The following is a 12439-nucleotide window of genomic DNA, read 5'->3' as shown; positions in this document are numbered from 1 at the left end:
ATGTGAGCTTGAACTAAATAGTAAGAGGATGATGAAACAAGCTCAAACCTCACCATACATAACATGAATTTTACATAAGTCTGTAATCTATGATTTAGATTAACTTTACCATTAACAATCACAGAGAGCTTTTAATCATACAAGTTTTTAATATGAGATTTTATAAAAATCTGAAAAACTTCTCTCATCACATGGTAGAATAAGAGCGAAGTAAGATCAAACTCAAAAACATACGAATCAGATTTATATGTTTATTACCACAGCGTCTGCACTGTATTCTGTCCAAAAAATAAAATTTCAAATGTCAATACATCCAACTGGAACAAAGCATATGCTTTTCTTACAAAAAAAAAAAAGAAAAGAAAAGGTTAATTAACATTAAAAAGGACACAACATGATGCTAGGAGGGGGAAAAGAAATTCTTAAGCCTCATATACAAAGGCCAAGGAAGTCTGATGTCTGCCAGTCCAAAGATAACTGAAAGACGACAAACAAGGACATAGACAAATACATTTCTCTATATATGTGTGTGTAAATAAAGCTGGCAAGAAGAGACTTTACATTCTGTGGTCCAGCAATGGGACCGGATTCTGAGAGTCACTACGATGAATGGTGGCACTCTGTTACAACAGAACCTTCAAACCAAACATCGACAGCTTCAGTGTGTGAAACACTGAACCCCTACAAACCACCTATTCTGGACTGGTCAAGCAGCAGTCAGACAGTCACCACACAAAGCAAAGTCACAATTAAAAGCATTTCAGTCCTCAATACACCTAAAGAAGAGGCTTCATTTGTTTTGAGATTACTGCATTAGACTTGTTCACACATTGTTCAAAAGTAACACTTCTGCAGCGTGTTTTAATTAAAAGGAAATGTCTATGCCCGTCTGCCGTTAATCTCTCTCGATAATAATTACTATGACAATAATATAATAAAACAGTAAAACACAAAGACAGACACTGGTTGCTTCTCTCTGTGCATTCATTCAGTGCTGGTGTTTGGTTTTATTTTTTTGGTTAGTCTGACCTCTTGCGCTCAATGCACACCATTTAAGTCCTATGACAAGAGCCAGAAGGATGAATGTATCTGTAATGCAGAAGAAAAAAGGTAAAAATAAAATTCAAACCCTGTCCCATGAGTCACCATCCACTAAAGGGGGAATACAAATGAAAAAACTCATTATGCTCAATACTGCCACCTGCTGGTCGGGCTTTGCCACATTTTTGTTTTAACATTCAATCAGCGAGGTTAACTTGCTTTATCTTGATTTCCAGAGCTGGCATTGAGTGAAATGCATGCAAATTTGGAAGTAAAAATCCATCAAATGCAGACCACAAGGTCTAGTAAGAATGCTTGCCTGATCTGAAGTGATTTTAGTATTTCCGTTCAACGAAAAGTGAAATGCGAGTTCTGGACACACTCAGTGATCTACTTTTATTGCATCGGGCCTCTGGAGAACCAGCTGATCTGAACTTTGTTCGTTCTGAATGTGACATCCAAGTTAAGACACCAGCTCCAGCATTTTAAATGGTCTGAACCTTTTGGTTGAAAGGCGATGGATTTGACAAAGAAAACAAATGAATGAACGAGAGGCCGTTTTTTCCTCACTCAGATGAAGTGCCAGTGTCATCTTTGGGGTATAAACAAAAGCTGAGGCTGGGGGGGAAAAAATGAAAAGAAAAAGCTTTTGGGATGTTTTCTGCTGTGACAGTAGCCTAACAGAGCACTTGATGGTATCAGACATTCCAGATTACTTGTGATCTCCCTTTTCTCCAGGACACACAAATACAAACAGGTTTTCTATCACGTACAGCAGATTTGTGTTTTCAGCATGTAGGCCTATAAGAGGAGCTCACCTCCTGTGCAGCTCCATCTGAGACTTAAAAATGAAGAAAAAAATGATTGAGATATAAAAACACACACACACACACACACACACACACACACACACAAATTTCCCTTACTTACTGCAGCAATAACAGAGTCTTTTGGATTTTCTTTTACCTGTGTTTAACATTTGGGTAGCAACACCTGAATTGTGAGGCCCTGAGGTTTTAAACGGACAAGTTTATTAGATTGTGTGTAAAAATGTGTGTATAGAGGGAGACGACAGCAGTTTGGCTAAGAAAAGTCTTTGAAACTCTTTCCCAAAGACATTCGGAGAGAGTGGGACGGGTCCAGCTGAAAAAAGTGTGAATGTCTGTGTGTGTCTCTCTTTTTCTTTTCCCACCAATAGCCAGCACATGGAGGAATAGAGAAAGAGATGGATGGGAAAAAGAGAGCATCAGTGGAAATAAGTGTGGTAACAGGCATAAGCACCTACAGCCAGTACCGTGCACATAAACACACTGGTCAGCAAGGGGCTCCACGCTCCATTGACAGCAACAGGAGTCGCCTCTTCCGTGGGAGTCTTGGGCGGAGACCGTGCAGGTTTAGGAGGGGCTTCTCTTGCCACAATTGGCTCATCAGGTTCACTTGACAACTCCGTCGCTCTGACCTCACAGGCTGCGACTGCCCGTTTGCGAAGCTCTTGCCCATCTGTGAATGTCTGGGGCGCACTGTAGAAACACAACAACAACAAAAAAATTTGTATGTGGCTGCTGGAAGGGCACTATTAGAAAGGGAGCGATATTGAGAGTCTGACCTGTTTGCACAGATTTCTGCACTGTTTTTTATTATCTCACTGAAGAAGTGTGTGGTGTCAGAGTTCACCAGGTCGCCTTTGCCATTTGGGGGGTCTATTCGGGGCCGTGGTCTGGGAGGAGGAGTGAATTCGGGGGGAAGATCCTCCTCATTTGATAACTCCTTCCATGACTCCTACTCACACATGAACACAAACATTTCACTGATTGAGACCACCATACTAGTAGTACGAGTATTTATCATGGTAGGAGTATTTTATATGACAGCTTTGAAATCACAGGAGTAAATTTCATTTTAAAATATATTCAAATAGAAAGCAGTTCTTTTAAATTGTAAATATATTTCATAATATTACCGGTGTACTGTACTTTGATCAAATAAATGCAGCCTTGGTGAGCATTTTTTAAGAGGCTTTTCAAAAACATTAAGAAAATCTCCATTAAACATTAAGAAAGTCCCCAAACTTTTTAATGGTATAAACACCATTATTCCGCTCAGTTCTACATCCTATAACATCCTCAGCAAAGCATACAAAAATTGACTGGTACATTAGTTTATTTAGCATCACTTTCATTACCTGTACAGAGGTGTCTCCCATGATGTACTTGGCACCCTCTATGACGGCGAGGTAAGAGAAACGCAGCTGGTCAGCTGTCTGGATCAGACCCATGCGGTATCGTCGCATTTCCAGCAAAACCTCCTGTATGCGTACTGATGTTGGATCTTTCCTCTGAGACATCTGAGAACACATGACCGCTGTTTAGAGGATGTAAGAGGGTGGGTTGGAAGCTTTTTAAGGAGTTCTAAACAAAAGCAACACCAAATCTGCAGGTGCTGATCAACGTGACTGTCAAGTGAAGTACACATGAGAAATCCAGACATCCAGCAGGTTTCTGGACTAGGGATGGCAAAAGTACTAATGCTTTGATACAGATGAATATTGATAAATATATTGCGGCATCTCATTAATGTATTGATATGTTTATAACCCTTATAAATCATTTATATCACCATTCAGACGTTTGGGGCTTTGCATTCCTGGGATGTCGTTACTCCAGTCTTTAGTGTCACGTGATCCTTCAGAAATCATTCTAATATGCTGATTTGCTGCTCAAAACACATTTCTTATTATCATTAATGTTGAAAACATTAGTGCTTTTTAATTTTTTTTTTTTATACTTTTCCGGATCCTTTGATGAATACAAAAGTCAAAAGAACAGCACTCATTTGATCCATTTTTTGTAACATACCTGTAACTTTTGTTCAAATTAATGCATCTTTGATGAATAAAAGTATAAATTTTTATTTTAAAGAAAACTATCTTACAGATCCCAATCGTTTGAACAGTAGAATATATTATGATTTTATTTCTGAAATAAAGGAGTGATGCAGTACCAATAATCATGATATTTTACCTGCTAAATGCACTAATTAGATTAGATTCCTTTTGTCATTTTTATGGTTCACATAAAAACAATATTATATTTCACACATCCACATCTCAGTAATTCAGAGCAAAAGTATAAAATAAATAGCTAATAAATAAGAATACTAATAAATAAACTAAAACAGATTTTTTTTTTTTAAAAAGTGCAGTCTCTTAAGAGCAGTTCACATTCTCAGAGTAAGCAGCTGTAGGGAGAAAAAAAAAAGTTTAACCGCCTAGTAGTCCTTGATCTGATACAAAATGTCAATGTCATGATTCTTGAAACTCAATAATATAAACTAATATGCTACTGAACAAGCTGTTTTATTTAAAAGGATTAAATATTAACAAGCACTTTTGTCTGGCAGATCTGGCATCACATACAAGCGGTCAGTCCTCTCACCAGAAGAAGGCAGGTGTCTACAAGGCAGAACGTTCCAGAGCGGCCAATACCAGCGCTGCAGTGGACCACAACAGGGCCGTGCTCTGGACTCAGACAGCCCGACTCACGCACTTTGAACAGGAAGTTGAGAAAAGATGCAGGCGACTCTGGCACACCAAAATCAGGCCATGTGGTGTAGTGGAATTGAAGAATCTCCCGCGTTTCCTGTGTCTTTAAACACATATGCACAACATTAATCAAATTGAGCGAGTGTTTGTATCCTGAGAATATTGAGTGAAGTCAACAACCAGTCCAGCTACAGAAGCTCTGAACACAACTTTAAAGAACATGCAACATTTTTCATTGAAAAACAAGAATTTTAACTAAATGAAAGACGGGTGACTAAAGAAGGACCATATAAATCTCAGTGTTGCAAACAGCAGAATGATCAGAGAAAGTGATTGACAAATGAGTGAAAGCAGGACTGGATGAGATGAGAGGAAGATCAAGTGTCTCACCGACAGATTTTCCAGCTCCAGCTGTCGTACTGTATAGTACGATTTCACATCCTCTGAGATCAGAGTAAGTCTGAAATTTGTGTCTTCAAAAACACCCTCCCTCTCCTCTCGCTGAGGCCAATACTGAGCACACTTTATCTGTACATACACACACACACTTCTTCATTATAACCACACAACACAAACCTCAAACACACAACCCATGTACACATTCCATATGTATGCTAGAAGCATTTCAGGCAGGTATTCAAAGTGAGTCTGTGTATGATCCATGTTGCAAATACAGGTACAGAGTGTGATTCTCTCACCGAGCCTTTCTCTATAACACGATTCAGCATCACGACCCCTCGGCAGCGCTGCTCCCACACCATCTCCCAGAAATGACCGCATGTGTTTGGTAACGGACCTAACAAACACACAAGCATCAAATTATATTAATAATACATTTTAAACATGCATAAAACAAACTGTCCTGCAATAGGGTTTATATAACTTAAGCCAAGTTCACACTACAGGATTTTAAGCCCGGTTTGCAAGTCAACGAGCTCGCTGACAGGTTGGGCTGTGATCGGGGGAATATCAACCTTTGTGTGAAAACTACTCAACGATGCTTGCTGACACCTCGCTGATGGCAAACAAATATCTAGCATGCTAAATATCTGGATTGGTCGGCTGACTCAGCATCACGTGGTGCCAGGTGTCTCGACGAGCTACAGCCAATGAGAGAGTAAAACATGGGTTGAGATCAACGGAAGAAAAACAGCAGCAGCAACACAGCTTTAAGAAGAGTTTGGACACAAGAAATGGAGAGAAATTTGTTCAGAACAGATCATCAGGCAAACAGCTTGCAGCACTCATTTCTTCCCGGCGTCCATTTTCAAATAAACAACTCATGTTTCACTTTGCGTCATTCCCGTTCATCTTCTCGCACGCACGCGTGCATGTTTTTGTGACAAAACGTGGTTTGGTGAGCAGATAGTCGTTGTTTTTTAAAATAACTCTTCTATTTTAGCATCATTACTTCAGCCTTCAGTGTCACATGATCTTTCAAAAATCATTCTACTATGCTGATATGGTCCTCAAGAAACATTTCTTCTTATTATCAAATGTTTTAAGCAGTTGTGCTGCTTTATTTTCAAGGAAACCATGATATTTTTTTAGGATTATTTGAATACAATGTTCAAAAGAACAATTATTTGAAATAGAAACCTTTTGTAACATTATAATGGCCTTTACTCTCAGTATTTTATTAATTTATTGTATTCTTGCTGAATAAAGTATTAATTTCTGACCCCCCCCCATTAAATTGCACATAAACATTAAAAAATTTAAATCTTCTTGCTAACAGTTATTCCTGAATTTAAATCAGTGAGATTTTGTTTTTAACACATTTGCAATATATACAAATAATTAGTAAAATAAATATTAAATTTGATTAAATGAACTTGGTATTTTAATTTTACTCAGAGTGGAACCTGGTGACCTTATGTTTTCATAGTCTACGTAGTAAATCACACATCTGAGCAGGCGTGAGGTACATGACAGTGTGGGTGAGAATGTGTGTTTTGTGTGTTTGTGGCTGTAGTTGGCGGTGCTCAGACTGAACAAGGCCGGCAGGTTGAGACGAGTCTGCTGCCGTCTCGAAGCAATAAGTTTCTTTACAATAAAGAAACATGTCATGCTGACGCAACTCAAGATTTCACAACACTTCCCAGCATTCTCTCCAGACACAAGAGAGGGAAAATCTCCTTGGCACATGCCACGAGTGTCCAACTGGAACGTCACCATAGTATATCAGTGTGTGACGTCGGCTGGGGTGTAAGCAGCCTAATGGATGAGTAAGACAAACGTCAACATAAATGTCAAAAAACCAGGATGGGGGGGGGTCTCTAAACAGGGAGTTTCCCCATTACTTGCTTAACATATCATTGTTTAGTGCAGCTATCCAGCATAAGTCAGTGTTTCCAAACCTTTGTCTTTTGTATCCCCGAAATCCCATCCGAAACAAACCAGAAATATTAACTCATACTTTACCAGATCATTTAGCACTAATATAATTAAAAATAATTTTTTTTACAATTGTTAAGCTTTAAACTGTTAAGCAGTATTTAAAAATCTGTTATTTTATAACGACATTTAGTTTGATATATTTTGATTGGCTGAGAGAGCTGATGTGACACAAATAATAAAGAGCATTTCATTTTGTTTTGTTCCAAATTTTAATAGTGGACAAACAATTAAAACTTATGTTGTGTGCCCAGTGAATTTTAGTGAAACTAATAACTTTCACTACTGCAGAAGTCGACCTTTGTCTATGTTTACCTGGTTGGAAATTTCTAAGTCACATCGGATGAAAATAAATGGCTAGATAAGACAACTGTTTGTTGTGGAAATTCGGCACGATAAACATTTCAATTTGAATAAACGGCTGCTAATGCATCTGTTCAGACCAACACAAACATTTGCATGCCATCGATGTGACAGCTTTTTTTTTTTTTAAACAGGAGTCCTTATCTACTATCTATTGCACTGCAAAGAAAACTAACCAACCAATAAGATTAGCTCTTTTCTAAAAGCGCCACCTACTGTCAAAGAATGATTTCACAATTTCATTCAGCTCATCTGCAGTTATTTATGTATTGATCTGAACAGACAGATCACATGAGAAAATTGCACCAAGCTTTTTGTTGATGTAAACAGGCTTTAATATCTCTTAAAAAAAATAAAAAAATAAAAAAACCCTGACAAAGATTTTTCCCAGGATGTGTGTTCCTATTGCTATGCCAATGAACTCTTCAGTTCCTTTATTCCATCCGTATCATCTTCAAATGTGTCAGATGGTGTGCAGATAAAACATCAGATTCACAAGATTCAAATCTGGGGTTTAAGTGTCAGTATGTCACCTGAGTTAATATGTAGTTTCTCTGAGCTTCATCCACTGAGATCAGACTGGCATTGATGTAGTCATTACTGCCGATCTGTAGACGAATACGGCTGTGGTCAACTGTGAAAAGAGAGAGCGATTAAGCTGTGAAGCACATCACCCATGATGCTTTGCAAGTTCAGTGGAACGACTCTTTTTCAGGTCCTGTTCTCAGTTCCCCACAAGAGAGAAAAAAACATTCCCCTGATGAAGACGCTGAATTCAAACAGATAAAATACACAGTCATTCATTTAATGTGGTGTTTTGTGAGCCGAGGACCTTTTCAGGTTGTTGTGGAAAAAGAGAGAGACTCAGAGAGAGAGGAAACCACAGCAGGGTTGCTCTTTAAAGTCTTTGTGACGGAAGAGTTAAAAAAGGGAGAGAAAAAAAAAGACATGACATCTTCAGTGTGAAATGACTTTAACAGCCTGCTGATAACAGGCCCCTTCCGTTAGGTGTCACTGACTGTGTCGAACAGGGGAAGAGGCACACTTACACGGACTGACATCTCTGTAGCGATTACGACTTCTGTTTTCTGGAAGTTTGGCGATCTTGCATGGTAGGTCACTGGACTGCTGCCTAATCTCCTACGGTAAAACACAAGTCTATGAGATGAAAATGCTTCTTACTGTAAGTGAAACAAATATGAGGCAAATGGTTTGCTGGGGGAATTAACTACGTTACATGGCAGACCACCAGCATCCAGTTAATGATGCCAATCATCCATCACCGTCATTAAAAACTGTAAGTGAGCCAGATTAGTAGATAAAAGTGTCAAACCAACTAATAATAGCCTCCCTCTCATAAAAGATGAACTCATCCCCCTCATCTCTATATTAGTCCCCGTTTACAAATGACAAATTCAGGTCATTGCTATGTAACTTGTTATATCATTTATTCTGTGAAATAGGGAAGAAGCAGCGCCATCTGAGCTGTCAAAAAAATAAACATCACATCAAAAAAATGAAAATAAAAAACTGTTAGATCGTTATGAATATTTAGAGCATCATAATCAATTATGAAGAAGAATCAGTCCTTCACCTGGTAAACGGCGTTCCAGTTCCCGAGCTCATCGATTTCCCGAAACTCGGCTTCCATTGCCGCGTGTGTTCCGCGCCGCTCGATAGACGACTCCCTGACGATACAATTAGTTATAAAGTCGATGTCGAATCACATGAAAAAAACAGACTTTTAAAGTCTGCTTTAATTTTCTTACAGAACGTTTCTAGTGGTACTGTTGTGTCGCTCTTACCGGAAACACGCTGCTCGCTCCTCCCGCAGCGCGGCTCTCCGCTGTCCGTCGTGATCACGCCCCTCTTTCCTCACGTTGACCAATGAAATTCCGTGAGTGGCCGTAAACTCCAAGCAAGCGCCAATCAACGCAACGTTGTGGGGAGTGGCAATCTCTGCGGCCAATCATACTACGGAGCAGTACCTCTTCAGTATTCTGGTCTTTGTAGTTTTTTGTAGTTCGAGGAATTTACGCATAACGCATGTCCGTAAAGAGGTTTAGAAACGTGCATGAAATAAAATGGCTCGTATTTTCAGCCAAAACATTGCAGTTTTAAAAGTGGATTCAATGAATAACATATAGTTTATATGTATATATAGTAAATGTTATACTTTGAATAGCTACATTTCAAAACTATATTTGAGATTTTGTGAATTTAGGCTTAACCCTCGTATTCCTCACTCAAAGTCCGTGTAAAGCAATATTAAAGGCACAATATGTAAGTTTTCGCGTTTTTTTGTGGAATCTGTGTCGTCTTCATCCCCACAGCCGATGCAATCCGACGGGACTCGGGCAGAAATCATGTTCATGGATGAGCTAATGATTTACTAGTCACTAGTGTCACCAGTTATAATTGCTTATTTCTCTGGATTTAAACATTCTTCGAAACATTTGGGATAATGTAAGTACACAAGTCAGCAAAAAAATAAAATAAAAAATAACCCTGTATGGTATTTGGATATTTGAATAAAAAAATCTTACATATTGTGCCTTTAAATACGTGTTCTTAGTTTGCGCTGCGCAGACCGTCATTAATAGGCTTGTTTGAGATGCGCCTCGCCTCGCCTGAAATGTAGGCGAGAGTAGGCGGCTGAAGTGAGCATGTTAGGGGAGGGGCCATGCTCAGTGCGTCATCGAGACATGTTTTGTTTACAAAGATTAAAAAAAAAAGGCACTTATGTCTGTCTTACGAACGTACTGCAAATGCTCTGAAGAACGCTGAAGGCGAACAGAAATGAGATCTACAGCTCTCTGCTTGCAGCGCGGAAAGTGAGTGAAACACAAACACACATTTTTATCAAATAATACGTCATTAATAGCGGTTCATTTCTGCGATTTGGTACGATTGCGTTCACACAAGAACCGAACCCCAGACTACCAGACCATCTTTTTTAAGTGGACTCGGGTACGGTTCGTGGGTGCACACCGAGTTCGTGACACTAAGCACTGACGTCAATCGAACCCAGGTGCACACCAAAAGTGCTAGTGTGAAAGCACCCTTAGTGTCACACTTATTATCCTCTGTGGTCAAAACAGACCGATGACACTAAGCATCACGTTTTTTTAGATGAATGTAGTGCTATCCTTAATATACTAGACAATATCTACCTCTAAATAATGCATCATGTATTTCTAAATATATTATAATATTATCCCAGCCAACACGTATATGTGGGGCCCATATGGGTTACAAATGGGCTACAGGGGTACAGAGTGGGCATGGGCTCAAAATGGGCATCCTATCTGGGGCCCACTTGGGTAAACTAAGTAGGTCCCACATGGGCAAACCCAGGTGGGCTCCCCATGTGGGACCTACTTGGTTCACTAATGGGAAATGAGTACATGGGCTGAAAATGGGCTACTAATTCAGTTTAGCAATAAAACAAGTGCAAACTTAGTCAATCCCAAAGGTTGATTACATGGGTAGATAGTACACAAATATTTTCATTTAAAATTATTTTTTATTGTTATTTTGACAGTTTAACACAATGTGACTTTAATAAAAAAAAATTTAAATGCCAAAAATGCTATTTTACCCAAATTTATGGAAACTTGAGAGACACTTGCTGTTTTTAAATCTAGCCTAAAGACTCATTTATATAGCCTGGCATTTGACACTACGTGAGAGCTGCTTCCTTTTATTGTCCTTATGGTGTCTTATTGTCTTCCTACACATTGTTGACTGTTGTATCATTGATATTTTTATTATTTTTGTGTGTACAGCACTTTGATAAACACTTGCTGTTTTTTAAAAAAGGGATTTATAAATAAACTTTGACTTTGACTTTAAAAGGATCAAGTGCTTGCATACAGAGAAAACATGCTGCTAAAAAAAAAACAAGAGTTTACAAAAGTTTGGCAGGATGGATCTCGCGAGATTTTATTCAGCAATAAGATTTTATTGTATTTAGGGGTTTACTGTAAAATAAGGTAACCCAAACCAAAAAATATGGTAGCCCATATATATACCCGTTGTGACCCATAAAAGCCCTAGATAAGTACGATCTGGGCCCCATTAACCCATGTGGGTGGACCCATGTGGGTCCTAAATGGGATCTACCTGGGCTACCCATATGGGCTTGATATGGAGCCCACCAAGAGCCCATCATCAATCCATCTGGGCTAACCCATGTGGGGCCACCATGGAAACTGAGGACAAAATTAGCTGGGTCCCAGTTTGGTAGCCCAGGTGGGCCCCAGATATCAGCCCAGGTGCAACCCCTTTGGGCCCCACATGGGTGTGTTGGCTGGGATATAATATAATATTTCTGAAATATTATAAATAGTGTTTCATATTATTTTTAAGCATATTGGTGCCATATGGTGGGAGAAATAAAGAAAATGATATGCAATACCATGGTGTAACCACTAGATGCCTGTATAGCCCTATATATACATAAACCGGACAGCGTATCCCCTCATGCTCATGAGAGTATTTTCTGATATAATTACTTTTATTAGGTTTTCCATTTTTCCATTTGTATATATATTAAGGCAGTATCAAAGACATCTTCATCGTGGCAAATTAGTAGATTATAACCCCCCCCCCCCCAAATGTTCAGCATTTTCGTATTTCCTATTCATTTCATATGGTGATCAAAGATCACCTATATATATATAGTTTATATATATGTCCACGATTTCGTGTGTGTTAATAAAGCAAATGTCACAAACGCATTGTTTTGTTGTTGTTTCTAAATGGTCCAAAACAATCATAGTATCCAATTTCCTCCCACTTGATCTGCTATGGTGGCTTGTGTTATTTATCTCAGGTTTTATCTCAGTTGTACATCTAAAAGATGAGCCTGATCATATATAGATTGCAGGAGTATTTGAATGCTTTTCCGTTTGCACAACATCAGCCTCATGTCCACTGACAGCCGTGCAGTGTTGCTAAGTCCGTGGTTTTCCCGCGGAATTGGGCTACTTTAACCAGAGAATGTCTAATATGGCCCGTAGACGGGCTCTGCTTTAACGCTGTTGCCGCGGGTTGTTTTTCGTGTCCATGGGGTTGAAGCGACCCCAATAACGT

At 39.0% G+C, this 12439-nt stretch overlaps 1 protein-coding gene across 2 annotated transcripts; it reads right to left on the bottom strand.

Annotated features, from left to right (window-relative positions):
* Positions 1-237: 237 nt before the first annotated feature.
* Positions 238-9286, bottom strand: LOC109095104 (tyrosine-protein phosphatase non-receptor type 1-like). Of its 2 annotated transcripts, none has more exons than XM_042762395.1 (10): positions 9148-9286; positions 8937-9030; positions 8392-8482; positions 7876-7976; positions 5281-5379; positions 4973-5110; positions 4476-4685; positions 3224-3385; positions 2648-2820; positions 238-2561 (listed from the first exon to the last, which is right to left on the bottom strand). In XM_042762395.1, exons 2-10 carry the CDS (start codon positions 8991-8993, stop codon positions 2288-2290), a joined length of 1305 nt encoding a protein of 434 aa, XP_042618329.1. In that variant the 5' UTR covers positions 8994-9030; positions 9148-9286; the 3' UTR covers positions 238-2287. The 2 variants fall into 2 exon arrangements, with proteins under 2 accessions (XP_042618329.1, XP_042618330.1); XM_042762396.1 differs by having other exon boundaries at positions 9112-9159.
* Positions 9287-12439: the final 3153 nt, after the last annotated feature.

Source organism: Cyprinus carpio, chromosome A8, assembly GCF_018340385.1.
Source record: "Cyprinus carpio isolate SPL01 chromosome A8, ASM1834038v1, whole genome shotgun sequence".
In the NCBI taxonomy this organism is placed as follows: domain Eukaryota; kingdom Metazoa; phylum Chordata; class Actinopteri; order Cypriniformes; family Cyprinidae; genus Cyprinus; species Cyprinus carpio.
The sequence above is the reverse complement of the archived record's forward strand: the minus strand, read 5'-3'. Positions and strand labels throughout refer to the sequence as shown.

What these genes read in the sequence shown, in the direction of transcription:
- LOC109095104 (XM_042762395.1), bottom strand. Translation starts at nt 8,993, where the DNA reads ATGGAAGCCGAGTTTCGGGAAATCGATGAGCTCGGGAACTGGAACGCC. An exon ending in GTGTTATAGAGAAAGGCTCG is followed by an intron (nt 5,111 to 5,280) that starts GTGAGAGAATCA and finishes GTGTATGTACAG; the next exon opens with ATAAAGTGTGCTCAGTATTG. An exon ending in TAGACACCTGCCTTCTTCTG is followed by an intron (nt 3,386 to 4,475) that starts GTGAGAGGACTG and finishes ATGTGTTCTCAG; the next exon opens with ATGTCTCAGAGGAAAGATCC.